We start from the raw sequence: 17,788 nt of genomic DNA on the forward strand, positions 1-17,788 counted from the left end.
TGGACACTGGGGGCAAGGCTGCAATGGACACTGGGGGCAAGGCTGCAATGGACACTGGGGGCAAGGCTGCAATGGACACTGGGGGCAAGGCTGCAATGGACACTGGGGGCAAGGCTGCAATGGACACTGGGGGCAAAGGCTGCAATGGACACTGGGGGCAAAGGCTGCAATGGACACTGGGGGCAAGGCTGCAATGGACACTGGGGGCAAGGCTGCAATGGACACTGGGGGCAAGGCTGCAATGGACACTGGGGGCAAGGCTGCAATGGACACTGAAAAGGCTGCAATGACACTGGGGGCAAGGCTGCACTGACACTGAAAAGGCTGCAATGACACTGACAAGGCTACAGATGGACACTGATAACACTGCATTGATGGGCATTTTAATGTAAGTTTTTTTTTTTCCTTAAACTTCCCTCCTAAAAGTTTTTTTCCTTAAAATTCCCTCCTAAACTTGGGGTGTGTGTTATACGCCGGCGCGTGTTATACGCCGATAAATACTATAGAAACGCCCCATGATTGAGGTAAGGGGGGGGGGGGGGGGGGGAGTGGTTTTGATTTAGTGGGATGATCTATACCAGTGGTTCTCAACCTCAGTCCTCAAGTACCCCCAAAGGCCCATGTTTTGGGAACTTCCCTTAGATAAAATAGCTCTTATCAATACCATGTCATTGATATTGATTTAAAGCAGCTGTGGAAAGTAAAGAAAAACCTGAAAACACGGACCATTCAGGGTACTTGAGGACTGAGGTTGAGAACGACTGATCTATGCAACTATGCTTCATGTTACCTTTTAAATATGGGAGTAAAAAAAAAAAAAAAGTAGACTATGCCTTTTTTTAAAGCCTAGTACACACCACTAGTTTTTTTTTCTGTTCAACCCGAAAAAAACAAAAACTGACAGTTCAGGTCAGAGCCGCTGTACTAACAAATCCAATGTTAGTACAGCAATTGTCCCTGTTGTTCCATTATGTTCTGGCGGGGGGGGGGGCACTCTGGTCAGCGCCAGGGTTGCCAACCGCCAGTAAATTTACTGACAGTTTGTAAAAATCAGTGTTTTTTTTTTTTTTTACAACTGCCAGTAAATATCAGGGGCTGATAATTTCATGCTTGGTTGACTTTTTAAGTCTAAATCAAGCAAATGACTTTGTTCTAGGTATTGTCGGTGTTTCCATATCATGTTTATACTGTTCAAATATTCACTGTTAGTTTTCAATAGGAGTTCTGTAATTTCTCAGGTTTCCAGTAAAAAAATGCCAGAAAATTTCCCATGTTTTGTCAGTAAAAAATGCTGCGGGAGGTTGGAAACCCTGGTCAGCGCTCTCAGCCCCTCCACCCTCATCCCTGCACAGTGTTGTAGGATCAGGTCACCTTCCTGTAATAAGACAGCATTTCATCCAGACTCCGCTCATCCAGCTTGGCGGGCTTGTAGGGTCCCGGTGCTTCCTGTGCATACTGGTTGTTCTCTACACCCGATCCTGAAGTGTCATTAGAAGGTCCCGCATTAGAAGGTCCCGCCTGGTTCTGTCTGTTCTTCTGATTCCTTTTAGTTCTTTTTTTATTTGAAGCGTAGAAGGACGGCGGTGCAAACTCGGGTTCGCGTTCGTTTCTCAGGTCGTCACAGACTTTGGACCATCGGCCGAATGTGAATTCTGAAACAAAAAAGAGCAGGTGGTGGTGAAGTCATTCTAACAGACCAGACTGCTGAAGCTTATATATTACTTGTCCCCCCCCCACCCCCACCCCAACAACGCTTAAATGGTTGTTCATATTACATTAAAGCGTTTGTAAACCCTTACATACACCCAGTGAAGTGACTAGCCTCAGGTGATACACAGAGATAAAACAAATCCTCCTACATATGTTGTAGTACTTGTTTATCTGCCGTCTTTTCCTCTCTACAGAATTTATAAAGCTTGTCTGAGAAGTCAGAAAAAAAAGGGAGCGGAGAGGTGAAATTACACTCTGCAGAGCTCAGTGAGGAGATCTGAGAGCTGATTGAAGGGAAGGGACACACAACCCTTCACACAGCAACAGAGCTCAGAGCTTCCTCCCCTGTCACCTTTCCTCTCTTGGTGTCAGGAAAACTTGCCAGAAGTGATTCATGCGGATAGCAGAGGAAGGCAACAGCAGACAGAAATGACACTTAGTGCTCTGGATTGAGACAAGTACACACTATAGAGGGATATGCTTTGTTCATATTTCATGTTATTTCTTATTCATGGTACTAGAATTACTGCTCTTGCTCTGATGTTGGCAACTATACCTCACGTTTGGTGCGATCACCATTTACATCTGCGCATGGGACTTGCGCATACTTTTGCATTTACACATAAGCATGGAGGAGCAGGCGCTTTTTTTAAACATTTTTATTCATTTATCCGTTAGTGGGCAGGTAAACAGAGGCAGAAACGTTAGTGATGAAATCCTTGTCACTTCCGGTTCCCGGGGTCACAGAGAGGGAGTCAGTTCCTCTCTCTCTCTGTGCAGCCATCGCCGCCGGTCACAGCACTCCCAGGCTCCATATTACCAGGGGACCCCACCCCACTTCTACTCCAACCGATAGGTGTTCGGATCGGAAATTCTACTCAGCCCTAGGCAATGTGGGGGGCACCCCCTCACAAATGCACACTCCATGCAAACTATGGGCAGCAGGCAGAGAATGGGTGCAGGATAGTACAGCTATTCAATGGCACTCACTAGCAGCAGGAGAGGGGGGCACAATTCTCAATCCTTGCCCAGGGCAATGGACGAACCTGTCCTGGTACAGGGTCCACTAATTAACCACTTAAGCCCCGGACCATTTGGCTGGCAAAAGACCAGAGCGTTTTTTGCGATTCGGCACTGCGTCGCTTTAACTGACAACTGCACGGTGCGACATTGCTCCCAAACAAAATTGACATCCTTTTTTCCCCACAAATAGAGCTTTCTTTTGGTGGTATTTGATCACCTCTGCGGTTTTTATTTTTTGCGCTATAAACAAAAAAAATAGCGACAGTTTTGAAAAAAATGAATTTTTTTTTTACTTTTTGCTATAATAAATATCCCCAAAAAATATATAAAAAACATTTTTTTTTCCTCAGTTTAGGCCGATACGTATTCTTCTACATATTTTTGGTAAAAAAAAAAAAAAAAATAAAAGATCGCAATAAGCGTTTATGGATTGGTTTGCGCAAAAGTTATAGCGTCTACAAAATAGGGGATAGTTTTATGGCATTTTTATTAATATTTTTTTTTTACTAGTAATGGCGGCGATCTGCGGTTTTTATCTTGACTGACATTATGGCGGACAGATCGGACACTTTTGGCGCTATTTTGGGACCACATTTATACAGCGATCAGTGCAATTAAAAATGCACTGATTACTGTGTAAATGTGACTGGCAGTGAAGGGGTTAACCACTAGGTGGCGCTGTGGGGGTTAAGTGTGTCCTAGGGAGTGATTCTAACAGTGGGGGGCGTGGCTATGTGTGACAGGACCCTAATCACCGCTCCCGATTACAGGGAGCTGTGATCAGTGTCCTGTCATTAGGCAGAACGGGAAATGCTTGTTTACATCAGCATTTCCCCGTTCTTCCTCTCCGTGAGACGATCGCAGGTATACCCGCTGATATAGAGTCCGCAGGACCCGCGATCACACTCTTGGAGGTCGCAGCGAGCGCAAGCCGCTTCTTAAAGGGCAACGTACAGGTACGTTAACCTGCCTGTATGTGCCCTTCTGCTGACTTATATCGGCATGAGCCGGTCGGCAAGCGGTTAATGAGAAGCTATGGGAGGCCCCATAATTTAACATCCCACATAGACAAGCCTTACCTTTGCCTCTGTCCCACTCCCTGACATGGGGGACTCCGGGTTTGGTATCTCTTCGCTCTTGAATGACAACTTCCACCTTCTTCTCCAGCTCAGGAGGCTCTTCTGGCTCCGGCCCGATCACTTCATCCTGAGCTTCTGTGTCACATACAAAAGGATATAAATATGTACACTGACAAACATAAGACAAATATACACACATCTTAAAGTGTCACTAAACCCACATAAAAAACTCTCAATAAATGGCTTATTACATGCTGTTCATACTCACTCAGTCACTATGAGATTCGTTTTCTACAAAAAACCCGGTTGATCTTGCTGCTCTCTACCTCCCCCTTCTGTTTATGTCCCCAATTCAGCTAGCAATTTTGCATTTCAAATATATATTTGTATGACAATTTAAAACCGTTTATCGATTTTTTTTTTTGTTTTAACAAGTGACCAGCAGAGGACTAGAAGCTCCTCCTGCTTATGTTTCCCTGCAGATAGGCTGGGAAAGATCTGGATCATGTGACAGCTGTATATCGATTAGGAAAAGGGTCCTTAGAAGTTTTTTCTTTTTTTGAAAATAATTACAGTGCCATCATCCACATACAGAAAGGGAAGGGACAATGTAAATTGAACAGTGTGTGTTTATGACTAATCTCTTGGCGCCGAGCGCAAGGAAATATGTGGGCTCTCAGCGCCGAGCTCCAGGCACAGTTACCGGCGGTTAACAGAAAGCTCACTAAGGCCACTTGTGATCAGCAGCTTTCCGATCATGTGACAGCCAATCAAGGCGGTTACATGACCATAAGTGCCGGTTCACACAGGGGCGACTTGTCAGGCGACCTAGCCGCCTGACAAGTGGCCTCCCGTTCTATACAATGGAACTGTTCTAATAGGAGCGACGCAAGTTGCTCCGACTTAGAAAAAGGTTCCTGTACTACTTTGGGGGCGACTTGGGGCGACTTGCATAGACTTCTATACAGAAGTATAGAGGCGACCTGCAAGTCGTGCCGCCCCTGTGTGAACCGGGGTTAAGCCCTGCCCCACCTCCCGCCATTCTAAACCCGGCCCCAAAGGGGTTAAAGACATGTACAAAGCAAACAGGTCCCAATGCCATTGTCATCAGACTGATTAAAAAGAAAAAAAAAAAAAGTCTCCTGCTTTTAGCAACAATCAAATAATCATTTCAACAAACCCAATGCATTATGGGGGAAAAAACACAATAGAATCTGATTGGCAAAGATTAGTTCTGTATATCCACAATATAATTTCCTTTCCCTCACCCTGAGCTGCCTCCGGCTCCTCTCCTTCTGTCACATTTTTCATTTTACGCTGCCGCAGTTTGGCAAGCCGTGCGTCCAGCATTGCTTTACGCTTTGCTTTTAGGCGTTCACGCTTTACCCTTTGATCTTCAGTCTGCAAGAGAAAGAGGAAAATGTGTTTTTTCACACTACTTGAGAACGTTGTAAATGTTCATTTTGAATTTGTGACATGGCATTTAGGGAGGGGGGGGTGTTGGTATTGTAATAATGTTCATCTCCATCAAAACCTTCCTGCCCCTTTAAAGCTGAACTCTGGCCTTCCCTTCAGTCTTGCACAGTTGTACCAGCTCCTCTGTTGGACTGCAATTGATTACTCTGATTTTACTGCACACTGTGAGCTTCTCACAATGTGCATTAGAAGCTGCAGGAAATCAGATATAGCCAGCCCCATTTAGGGGCTGGAGGATAGCCAGCATCATTTCGCCTTTTTCCTCCCCAGCCTGACTGTTCCTGGGCTGCCCCTTTTATTCATAAGGTATGTAATAAAAATAAAATTGTTTTATTTAAAAATTTAATTCACATGTTGACGAGGAGGGTTGCTTTACCACAATCAGTGTGTGCCCTTCTTGTGCAACTGCCGGGAGGCTCCGGCAAGGGTATTCTGGTGGTGTCAGCAGGAGTGAGGTTCCACTTAGGGCCAAGGGAAAGAGCAGAGTACTTAATAGTACAAGCAGCTCTGCAGAGGTAGCGATATATGTGGGGGCTCGTCCGGGACATCTCTGCTCGCCAGGTCTGCGAGTTAGAAGGTGGCAAAATCGAAACAGATTCAATTTCAGATTTAACCACCTGCTTACTGGGCACTTTTAGCGCTGTCACTCTTTGAATGACGGTTCCACGGTCATGCTACATTGTACCCATATGAAATTATTTTTTTCACACAAATAGAGTCTTCTTTTGGTGGTATTTAATCACTACTGGGGTTATTTTTTGCTAAAAAAAAAAAAAATGAAATAAAAAAAAAAAAGTTTTCACAGTTTGATATAAAATTTTGCAAACCAGTAATTTTTTTCCTTCATTGATGTACGCTGCTGAGGCTGCACTGATGATGAAGCACCGATAGGTGGCATTAGTGGGCACTGATAGGTGGCACTGGTGGGTACTGCTTAGCAGTACTTACGGGCGCTGGAAGGTGGCACACATGAGGTGGCAGTGGCTCACGGTGTGCAGGACCGATGTCCCGTTTACACAAGCAAGTAATCAGTTTTTTTTTCTCCTCATGGTGTCAGTGTGAGGAAAAAAAAAAAAGCCGATCACTGGCTTCTGGTTACATCACGTGATCAGCAGTCATTGGCTGACAGGTGATCACATGGTAAGGGGCCCGGAATCTCATGGTCTCGCTGATAAAAGGCGCCGCCCGCGCCCTGCGAGCATGGGAGGACGTACATGGCCCGCATTTTGGCCATCTTTCGGCTATAGTGCGGGCGCGAACAGTTTTAATAAAGTTTTAAAAAACGCTAAGAAAAGTTGCTGCTATAATCACCTTCCCTGCAAAAGTTGTGATCTGACCTCTCTATAGCTGATCACATTATTTATGCCCATGGGGATTAGTTTCAGGGCAAGGACATCAGAAATCAGCTCAAGGAGCTTTGGAGAGAATTAAGAATTCATTCATAGGGTGGCTTTGACCTGCAGTTAAAGCCCAACAACGGGCACAGTGGGGCTGTGCCCGCACTGCACGGGTCAACTGCTCGTTTTTGTTTAGGGGGTTGGAGAAAGCTTTTACTCACCCAATCCTTCGCTCCACCTGCAAACGGCACTCCCCCACAATCCAGCAGTGGACTATTCCTGATGTCCTCATGTTCAGAACAGGTCTATGGGCATAATGACATCAGGGACAGTCCACAGCACAAGACCGCGGGGGGGGGGCAGGAGCCACAGGGACTAGTCTTGTGTTGAGAAGGATCGGAGAATTAGACAAGTATATCTCCATTTTACAAACCCCTAGACAAAAACGAGAAGCTGACTCATATAGTCTGGGAACAGCCCCACTGCATGGGAAATTTTTGTTTTGCCCGGAATTCAGCTTTAACCTACAAAGCTGCATCCACCTGCATCAAGCTTAAATCAGGAAGGCTGGCAACTCGGATGTTCTTGAATAAAAGTACTTTATTAGTTACATGGGTACAGGCTATACGCTAACCTGCGTCAAGTTGCTTTTGCTTTCCCAACAACTGGTGCAAACAAAAATCTATCAACTTAGGTCCTAATATAGATAATTGCAGTTATTTTTATCTGTGCCTCTTACCTGATCTCGCAGCATATTCAGCGTTTCTCTTTGCTTCTGGCGGCTCTGTTCATCCTTGGAAAAGGCAAAGTAGCCAACACCCAGCTGCCTGGCCTCTGCAATAGCAAAACATACAACAAAAAGTTTATATTATCAATAAAAAATCATTTTTGCACTCACTGTAAAATCCTTCTCTTGTAATCTATCAAGGCACACAGGAAGTCATGCACATTCGGATTATACTGCTGTCGTTTACAGGGGAACAGGACATTGGCAAACAAAAAAAACTGCAGGCCAGCCCAGAATAACAGCACCTAGTACCAGCATGCCTCAGATAAGTAAAAAAGTAGTACTGAGACTATGTAGTACCCGTCTCCCTCAATGGACTCGAAGAATAGGATTTTACAAATAATCCTCGTACATTGAGGAACACAGGCAAGTCATTCACTTTTGGGATGTCCAAAATCAGTCCAACTGAACAGTGGACAACACATGCTGGTAGTGGGATGGGTTATCCCGGGCTGACCTACAGTTTTTTGTTGGCCAATATTCAAGCCCCATGGAGAAGAAAGAAATGTAAATAAACAAATTGCAAAATAGACATTTATAGCAGTGTTGTCCGAGCCATAGTTTAGAGCAGGGGTGCTCAACCTTTTGAAGAGCGAGGGCCAATTAAAGCGGAGCTCCACCCAAAAAAGGTACCCGCTCCCGGAGCCAGGTAAGATCGCCGATCGGTGATCTATGACATTTCTGGCAACTCCTCCTCCCTTACCTTCTGGGACACACACAGGTCCCAGAAGACGGCGGGTCCATTCAGAAAGCGCAGCGCAATTAGCGCATGCGCAGTAGAAAACCGGCTGTGAAGCTTGAAGGCTTCATTGCCGGTCTCCTTTACTCACAATGCCACAGCCTGCACCCGAAACTGATTGAGGAATTGGCTCGGGGGGGCCGACATTGCGGGATTCCTGGACAGGCAAGTGTCCTTCTATTAAAAGTCAGCAGCTACAGTATTTGTAGTTACTGACTTAATTTTTTTTTTTTTTTGTTACAGACTGGAGCTTCTCTAGGTGATTTGGTAATCAGTCACTGGCCACAATGAACTATGGGGTTCTACCCCCAAACCGCAAATGTAAACGAGTCCTTACTGTCCTGAGCCCCCTATAAGGCTGCTTTCACACTGATGCATTCCAGTTTACCCGTTAAGACTTTGATTACATCTTACGGGTGTGGTGCACCACACCCGCAGGATATAATAAAGGTCTATGGCTCAGTGCAACTAACCAGCAGGAAAGCCTCAGGTGCACTGCGCTGCACCTGTGGCTCAGTGTGAAAGCAGCCTAATAATCCTTTTCTCTAAGTGCCAATATGCCTATTGCAAATGTGCAGTGTCTGTGATGTTTAATACACTGACCTTTTCCTCTTCCAGATTCTGCTGGCATCGCTCTCCAGGCTGCTAGGCAAAGTGCACTTGGTATCACTCCACCGGGACAGGAGCTAGTGCTACAGAGGAAGCGTCGGCTAATGCGGCTCTTGCTTGCTCTGCCCGCTTCCTCCTCTGCCAGCACCATTCACTCTGATGCTCTAGGATAGCGTGCCGGTTGATCTTGATCTGGGCTTGCCCACCTGCCATCCCAGAGCATGAGCTTCCCTGGTTTGAGGTTGAGAGCCACATCAGAGGGCTCCGCGGGGCACAGGTTGAGCACCCCCGGTCTAGAGCATTGCCCATCATTACCCAAATTAAACTTTCAGCAGGGGCTCACACTCCTTTATTGTACACTGGCTATGACTGTCACAATACTACATTAAACAGGGGATTAACTCCAGAGATAAAACGATAATTCTCCCGCTCTACAAGACTCTGGTCCGGCCGCACCTGGAGTATGCTGTCCAGTTCTGGGCACCAGTCCTCAGGAAGGATGTACTGGAAATGGAGCAAGTACAAAAAAGGGCAACAAAACTAATAAAAGGGTCTGGAGGTTGTTTGTTACGAGCACTGAACTTATGCTCTCTGGAGAAGAGACGCTTGAGAGCGGATATGAGTTCAATGTACAAATACCGTACTGGTGACCCCACAATAAAAGATAAAACTTTTTGCGAAAAGGAATTTATAAAGATACGCGGCCATTCACTAAAATTAGAAGAGAAGCGGTTTAGCCTTAAACTACGTAGAGGGTTCTTTACTGTAAGAGCGGTAAGGTGGTAGTGGTTTCACCAGGGAGCATCAATAATTTCAAAAAACTATTAGATAAGCACCTGAAAGACCACAACATACAGGGATATACAATGTAATACTGACATATAATCACACACATAGGTTGGACTTGAAGGACTTTTTTCAACCTCACCTACTATGTAACTATCCCATGTCTAAATTTATAACTGCACAAACCATTTAGAAGTTTAAGGTTATTAAAAAAAACAACCTTTTCATTTCAATATGCAGCCAGTTATGATTTCTAAGGGCTTGTTCACATCATGTCCATTGTGCTGCATTTTTCTGCACCCCACCACATATATATGGTGTGAACAGGGCACACAGAAAACAATCGTACCCTCAACAGCTCCTTTCCTTTTTTTAAAAAAAAATTAATCAGGAAATGTAGTCTGCTATTGTAGTGAGGGCATTTCCTGTTGAGGAGATGGGTCACCAAAGGCGTCTAGATGTGCATTTAGTGATCGGTCTTAGATAGGGCTTGAGATTACCTAATACACATATGCAAAGAGAAGAAGGGAAGTGTACCGGTGCAAGCATTTGGAATAGATAAAGACGCCACTACGTACGACACATACCACCCCCCCAACCGCTGCCACATAGGGACGCCATCTATGAGGAAAGATGCGCCGAGGAGTCGATCACTGCTGAGTGGACCAAGCGTACCCGGAAGCTGCCGCACAGCCGATCACCTTGCACTCCAGCTCCATATCCAGCTGCTTACTGGCGTCACTCTGCCCGTGCCCTGCTGCTTTCCTGACAATCTTTGTACATTCCAAGAGAGCCTCTGTGCTGACATACACACCACCCACTTACTAATACTGAGCTCTGCTAATACACTTGCTCACCTGCCGACCTCTGGCACCACCAGCCTCTGTATATCTCAGATGGCTACAGTTACATGCCGATCCCAACCCATGTCAGTGTAGTTATCCTTATCTGTTCCAAATGCTTACACAGGTACACTTAGATGGTGCGTCCCCTTTCCTTCTTCACACTGAGGCAGTTTTCAGGCGTTTTAGCGCTAGAAATAGCACCTGAAAACTGCCTCCTGTGCTGCCCGAATGTAAAAGCCCGAGTGCTTTCTCACTGGGGCGGTGCACTTGCAGGACGTTAGAAAAAGTACTGCAAACACCATCTTTGGGGCAGGTTGGGAGCGCTGTATTTAGCACTCCCAAAACACCCCTGCCCATTGCAATGAATGGGCAGCAATTTTCGAAGCACCTGGAAAACACTTCTGAAGAGCCGCAACACAGGAGTCTTTAGCCCCTTCTTTGGGGTTAAAAGCGCCCTGCTAGCGTTGCTTAAACAGCAGTAAAGCGCTGCTAAAAATGAGCGGCGCTTTACCGCTAACGCACGAGCGGCGCTTTACTGCTAACGCACGGGCAGCGCCAGTGTGAATGGGCTCTAACGATGGCAGCACAGAAAGTATGCAATTCGCACTGCTGCCCTGCAGCACTTAGGTCCTGGGGTCAATCCCACTAGGGGGGCCATCTGCAATTTGCATGTCTGTTTGGTACTTTACTGAAAAACATGATTGATCATGGGAAAACAGAGTTCAGCCAGGTACGGCAGATACTGGATATGAGCAATCATACAGTTTTACAAAAAGAGAAAGTTTCTATACCATTGTCCCTTATGTCTTCATAATGTAAGGGACCCATCGGTCTCTTCAAGGCTTCTTCCTCTTCCTGTTCCCACTGCTGTCTTTGCATCTCCTTTCTCATATCCTCAGACAGTAAAGTCTTTTCCTGAGCAGCCGGTCTGTAAAGACACACAGAGGGTTGAGCTGTTTCACACTTGACATTTTACAAAGTTTATGGACGTCATCTATTTCCCCTACACAGCTACTAAAACTGGAGTGTGCACAATCTGGTGCAGTTCTGCATAGAAAGCAATCAGATTTTATGCTTTTTTGTCAAAGCTTAACTGCTTGCCAAGCAGCCGCCGCCGCCGCCGTTATATGGCGGCAGGTTGGCTCCCCTGCGCGAAATCGGCATAGCTGTATGGCGGCCACTTTTTTTTTTAGAGGGCGCGACGCCGGAGCCGATGCGCATGGCCAGCGGTCGCAATGTCCGCCGGCAACCTGTGGTTACTCCCCAGAGAGCCAGAACCCGTTCTGTCAGGGAAGTAGAGAGATTAGGAACAGCGATCTCTCTCTACTACCAGGCTGACCCAACCCCCCCCCCCAGTTAGAAACACCTCCCTAGCACACACCTAAGGATTGCCCCCTAGTGTTAACCCTTTCCCTGCCAGCGACATTTATACAGTAATCAGTGGATATTTTTAGCTCTGTTTGCTGTATAAATGTCACTGGTCCCAAAAAAAGTGTCAAAAGTGTCAGTTAGGTGTCCGATCTGTCTGCCGCAATGTCGCAGTCCCGCTAAACATTTGCTGATCACCGTCATTACTAGTAAAAAGAAATTTTTTTAAATTGATAAAATAATAAAATAATAAAAATGCCATGAATATATTTTGTAGATGCTATAACTTTTGCGCAAACCAATCAATATACGCTTATTGCGATAGAACAACACATATTAGCCTAAACTGATGAAGACTTTTTTTCTTTGGATATTTATTATGGCAAAAAGTAAAAAATATTGTTTTTTTTTTTCAAAACTGTCGCTTTTTTTGTTTGTAGGGCAAAAAATAAACATTGCAGAGGTGATCAAATACCACCAAAAGAAAGCTATAGTTGTGGGGAAAACAAAAAAAAAGGACATCAATTTATTTATTTTTTTTGGTACAACGTCGCAGGACAGCGCAATTGTCAGTTAAAGCGGCGCAGTGCCGTATCGCAAAAAATGGCCTGATCATTAAGGGGGCAAATCATTCGGTCCTTAAGTGGTTAACTGAACAAGTTGAGGTTAGAAGCTGATTAGCTACCGTGCACAGCTGCAGCAGATTTTGCACTCTCCAGTTTCAATCAACCCCACTGTATTCTATACTAGTCATATGCTGTGATCTCTTACTTTTTTCCTTGTAGATTTTTGTCCATTTTCAAAAGGTCTGGTAGATCCTTCTTCATACAGCGCCTCGATCGGCCTAGTGAATCAACATAATCCACCCTGTGGATAGGAGAGCAGACAAATGATCAGACATCAATACACTTGTGGATCACACATGCAGAGGAGCTCTAAATAACATTGTCAGGGGATAACATCACAGGTCTTAAAGCTCACTGTAAACCATAGAAAAGTTAAGTGACTGTCATTTTTTTTTTCTTCTAAAAATAACAAAACATGTCTGTACTGACCTGCTCTGTGCAATGGAATTGCAAGGTGAAGTTAGAAGCGGATCGGCTACCATACACAGCTAGACCAGATTTTGAACTCTCCACGTTTTGGTAAATCAAACCCTTGTAGTCTCTATTTGAGGGGTGACAACACAGGGAAAGAGCGTTGTCACCCTATAGAATGCCCGAGCAAAAACTGACATGACAGGACCACCAGATATAATTTTTAACAAAAGCTGAAAATGTTAAAAATATTGAAAATCATTTTTTTCAATTACCGTATTTATCGGCGTATATCACGCACTTTTTTCCCCTTAGAATCAGGGGAAAATCGCGGGTGCGTGTTATACGCCGATCCCCTGCGATCCCCCGCTGACTGAGCGGAGCGATCGCCGACTGCGATTTGAAAATGGCGCCGCCGGCGCCGAAATACACAGAGCCGGTCCTCGGCTCTTCTTGGCCATTTTCGGCTTCACTCGAGCGCCGCCTGAACCTAGCCGAGTACACTTCGGCTGGCTCCGCTCACAGTCACGCCCATCCCGGGCGGGACTACGAGTGGAGCCGAAAGTGGCCGAAAGTGAACGAGAGCCGCCGAGAAGAGCCGAGGACCGGCTCTGTGTATTTCGGCGCCGGCAGCGCCATTTTCAAACTGCAGTGACACTGACATGTCACTGCAGTTTAACTGCAGCCTGGGCAAGGCTGCAAAAGGACACAGACAAAGCTGCAGATCGACACTGGAAAAGCTGCAAATGGACACTGATAAGGCTGCAAATGACACCAAGGCTGCAAATGACACTGGACAAGCATGCAGATGGACGCTGTGCAAGGCTGCATTGATGGGCATTTAAATGTAAGTTTTTTTCCTTAAAATTTTCTCCCAAACTTGGGGTGCGTGTTATACACCGATAAATACGGTACTTTAACATCTCCCACTGCGACAGCAGGTGAGGATTTTTTTCCATGCACCCTCTCAAAATTTGAATGAATGAATTAACTACAACTAACATCGGCCATTGCTGCAGATGGCCTTTAGCTTTCAATGAACTGTGAGGGGCGCTGGTGAGCACTCATTAACCGCTTCCCACCCGCCCAAACGTCATATGACGTGGTGGACTTTGAGCGGTGATATCTGAATGATGCCTGCAGCTACAGGCATCATTGCAGGGTATAAGCAACCTCTGTTTTTATGCTGTGATCTTTTTCATTCAATAAACATTCATTCTTGAGGAGATAGCCTTTGGGTGTTTAATCCAGGGGGCGCTAGTTGTGAAATAATGTGTGCCAGCTGATCAATCTAGATCACAGGTGTCAAACACAAGGCCCGCGGGCAGAATCCGGCCCACCGGGCCATTTCATGTGGCCCTCGCACCTCTCCTGCAACTGCAGGAGAGCTCCTGCCCTCCTCCAGACCCCTACTTTCTGCTTTCAAGCAATGCATCCAGCTTCTTCCCAGCAGCAGCATAAGGAAAGGGGGGTGCACTGTGATGTTAGGGAGAGTAGGGGACTCAGCTTCTGAAGGTGGGGGGGCTCTTGACATCTAATGTGAGGGGATGCGCTGGACATCTAATCTTACAGATACAACCGGCCCTTTTGAGGACAATCATAATGCTGATGCGGCCCACGATGAAATTGAGTTTGACACCCCTGATCTGGATATACCAGCCCGCTAGAGTACATGTGTCTATATAAATAATCCCAAAAAATATGAAAAACACCATTAATGGAATGAGACTTACAAAGAAAAATCCACAGCAAAACATACGTGTAAAATAACTATAGTCTTATGCATAAAACAATGTGTTAGACCAGTTGTGAAGTAAATATCTATAAATCAGATATAATAAATGTGAATGGTATTTTCTATTATTTTTTATTTTTCTTTATTGGAAAACACTGTTCTAATTGGAGGGCTGATTTTTGTTTTGTTTTTTACATCTATATGGTGTTGTGGTCCCAATTCACACTACCAACTGCGTTCACATAATTTGGAAAATACCAATCACATTTATTATATCCGATTTATAGATATTTACTTCACAATTGGTCTAACACATTTCACCACTAGCGCCCCCTGGATTTAACACTTTATTTACCAACAGGAGCACATCACTCTTCTGAGGGGAGCAACAATAAATTTTACATTTTTTACAAAAAAATCACTACTAGTGGCGTGGGGTTTACTATCTAAACTGTAGCCTTTGGGTGTTTGCATTCATTTTTTTTGTTTTTTGCAATTTTTATGGTCTATTTTTTTTTTTTTATATACACCCAGCCTTTATAGTGGGCGGCACCTCAACTTATTCTTTTATTGATCAGGCTCCCAGTATTCTAGGGTTCTTTTTTACAATATGAAGGTTAATCTGCCTTTCCTGGTTTTTCCCTTTTCCACTTCATCAACTGGCTCTGTTTTTCCAGTACCGCTATTCACGAACTGTGATCCAATCAGCGTTCAGGTGCTGTTGTTATAGGGGATCCATCTTTTAGGGGGGGGACTTTGGTCGCACTGTCTTAGCTCTCCAGGAGGGCTGCTCCGGGCTTTTGTAGGGGAGTCAGTGTTGGGGATCCAAATTCATAGTGGTGGGGGGGTATAGGCATGTGGGTGGAGGTGTATGGGTTTCAGGGAGAAGGGGGGGTGTTTTTGCAAGGTATAAGCAACCTCTGTTTTATGCTGTGATCTTATTCATTCAATAAACATACATTCTTAAGGAGTAAGCCTTTGGGCGTTTGCATTCATTTTTTCGTTTTTTGTAATTTTTAAGATTAACCTTTAGCAATTTGATTAACATGTACTTGCCATGAAGTAGTCCCTCTGAAATACACTCACCATTCCTCCTCGGGGTCTTTAGGACCCGGGACTGGCAGATCTGGAGCTCTCGTGTCCTCCTCCCCATCGTCCGCCTTCTGCTCCTTGTGACTCAATGTCTGCACCTCTCTCTGCTTGTCTATAATCTTCTGTGCAAAATCCACCAGGTACAGCTCCTCCGTCTCCTCATCTGCCAGGCAAAGACGGCGTGTCATTAGCACAGGAGAAAGGAATGGTTAAAGCAGCGTGTTCCAGCATCAGCTGGCATGGAAAATAAAAAACTAATGGGAGCCGAAAATTGGGGGCTTTGATGCCGGCGCTTCAATACAGCATAAGAGAGACTTGAAAGGAGCGCATGAAGTGCGCCGGATGAGAGGCTCTCGTCTCGCACATAAAAGCACCAGCTGTGTCGGCATTGAGCACCTCAATTTACCAATAATGAGATGAAGCAACAGCGAGGCCAGGAGATAGCGAATCGCCCGACTCTGAACCTGGGATGAGTCAGAATGGTACGTGCCGAAACATACACAATGCGGAGCTGATTCTGTACCGGCTATGAAGAGGAAAATCACAGACCATTATATATGTCAAATCATTTAACCTTTCAGAGGTGGGAAGAGAAAGTAGATAAACAACTGAACATTTTTACAGAATTGCAATCATTTCGGTAATTTAGGGCTGGCTGAATCCCAGGAAAGTTAAAGTGTACGTAATACCTTTCTACAGCATTAGAGGCACAGAGTTTAGGAAGACTAATCTGGAACAATCCAGAGATAAAACACTGCAATAAAAGTAGCAGAAATACAATTTTTTAGGTTATCAGAGCAATAAAAGTAGCAAAAGTTAAGTTAAGTTTTCTCCAGACTTTCTAAGCAATGGGCCGGTTTATGGTTCTTGAGACTTTAGGGGGGCCAGACTGCGGCCAGTAGGTGTAAACCAGGGCTTTGGGGACGCCACTTCCAGCGCTGAATCTAAGCGTTAGCAAGGGGTGCTGGAGGATCTATTGATGCTGGCTAATTGGGATCTATTGTTGGTGGGTTTAGCTTTGCTGGAGGGCAATCTACTGTTGTGGGGAGGGGTCTTACGCTGCTTGGGGGGGGGGGGGGGGATTACTGTTGGGCAGGGGTCTATTGATGCTGACTACTGGGGGGTCTATTGTTGCTGGGGCGTGTAGCATTGCTGGTAGGGGAACTACCGTTGAGGAGGGGGTCTATTGTTGCTGGTTACTGGGGGATCTATTGTTGCTGGGGGGAGGGGATGTAGCATTGCTGGTAGGGGATTTACTGTTGTGGAGAGGAGTCTTATGCTGCTGGTAGGGAATCTACTGTTGAGGATCTATTGTTGCTGGGGGGAAAGGATGTAGCATTACTGGTAGGGGATCTACTGTTGTGGAGAGGAGTCTTATGCTGCTGGTAGGGGATCTACTGTTGAGGAGGGGTCTATTGATGCTGGTTACTGGGGGATATATTGTTGCTGGGGGGGGGGGGGATCTACTGTTGTGAGAAGGAGTCTAACGTTTCTGGTAGGGGATCTACAGTGCTGGATTTCTTTGTATACAAAATACATGTCAAACAAAATTACTTAGCACCACAAAACACTTGGTTCTGTATTCTCTAAAGGGGGTGGTACTATGAGATGAGAAGGGGGAGGAGACAAGAGACGGTGCTCAGAGGTAGATAGGCAGTGAAGACAAGGGGTGGGTCAGGGGAAGATTACCTGCACCTGTTATCTGACAAAAAAAGCCCTGGAGTAACCCATGTTAGAGCTGCACAAGTAATCGTCAAGAATCGTTATCGTGATTAATCGTCAAGAATCGTTATCACGATCTTGACTAAAGTGTTTCACAATTCTTTCTATGCAAAGAATTCTCTCTGCTCTTCTGAAGCCACAGCCCTCAAAATAAGGAAGAGAAAAACCGGGCAGTCTGCCAAGAAACAAAACATTCTTTATCAGTTGAACTTAAAGCGGGGTTCCACCCAAATTTTGAACAATATCTGTATGTATTCTCTTCCTGGCCTAGATGCTGACATGCCGTTTAAAAAAATTTAAATCGCCGTAATTACCTTTTATTTTTCTATTCTTCTTTGCACTTCCTGGTTCTCCTCCCGTGGGAGTAGGCGTGTTTCTAGCCTCTCCCAGACTTCTGGGAGCTAGTCTCAGGCTTCCCAGGATGCCACTGAGCATGTGCGGGA

General features: G+C 45.4%; 1 protein-coding gene across 1 annotated transcript in view; it reads right to left on the reverse strand.

Moving 5' to 3' along the window:
- Positions 1-1,084: 1,084 nt before the first annotated feature.
- Positions 1,085-17,788, reverse strand: part of CCDC174 (coiled-coil domain containing 174) — a 33,849-nt gene continuing 17,145 nt past the window's right edge. Inside the window, exons 5-11 of the mRNA XM_073591769.1 lie at positions 15,618-15,786; positions 12,531-12,626; positions 11,183-11,319; positions 7,365-7,459; positions 5,081-5,213; positions 3,813-3,947; positions 1,085-1,652 (exon numbers count right to left, since the gene is read on the reverse strand). Coding sequence (XP_073447870.1) covers positions 1,363-1,652; positions 3,813-3,947; positions 5,081-5,213; positions 7,365-7,459; positions 11,183-11,319; positions 12,531-12,626; positions 15,618-15,786 — 1,055 coding nt within the window. The 3' untranslated portion in view covers positions 1,085-1,362. The remainder of the gene's footprint in view (positions 1,653-3,812; positions 3,948-5,080; positions 5,214-7,364; positions 7,460-11,182; positions 11,320-12,530; positions 12,627-15,617; positions 15,787-17,788) is intronic.

The sequence above is a fragment of the Aquarana catesbeiana genome, linkage group LG07 (assembly GCF_042186555.1).
Source record: "Aquarana catesbeiana isolate 2022-GZ linkage group LG07, ASM4218655v1, whole genome shotgun sequence".
Classification (NCBI taxonomy): Eukaryota; Metazoa; Chordata; class Amphibia; order Anura; family Ranidae; genus Aquarana; species Aquarana catesbeiana.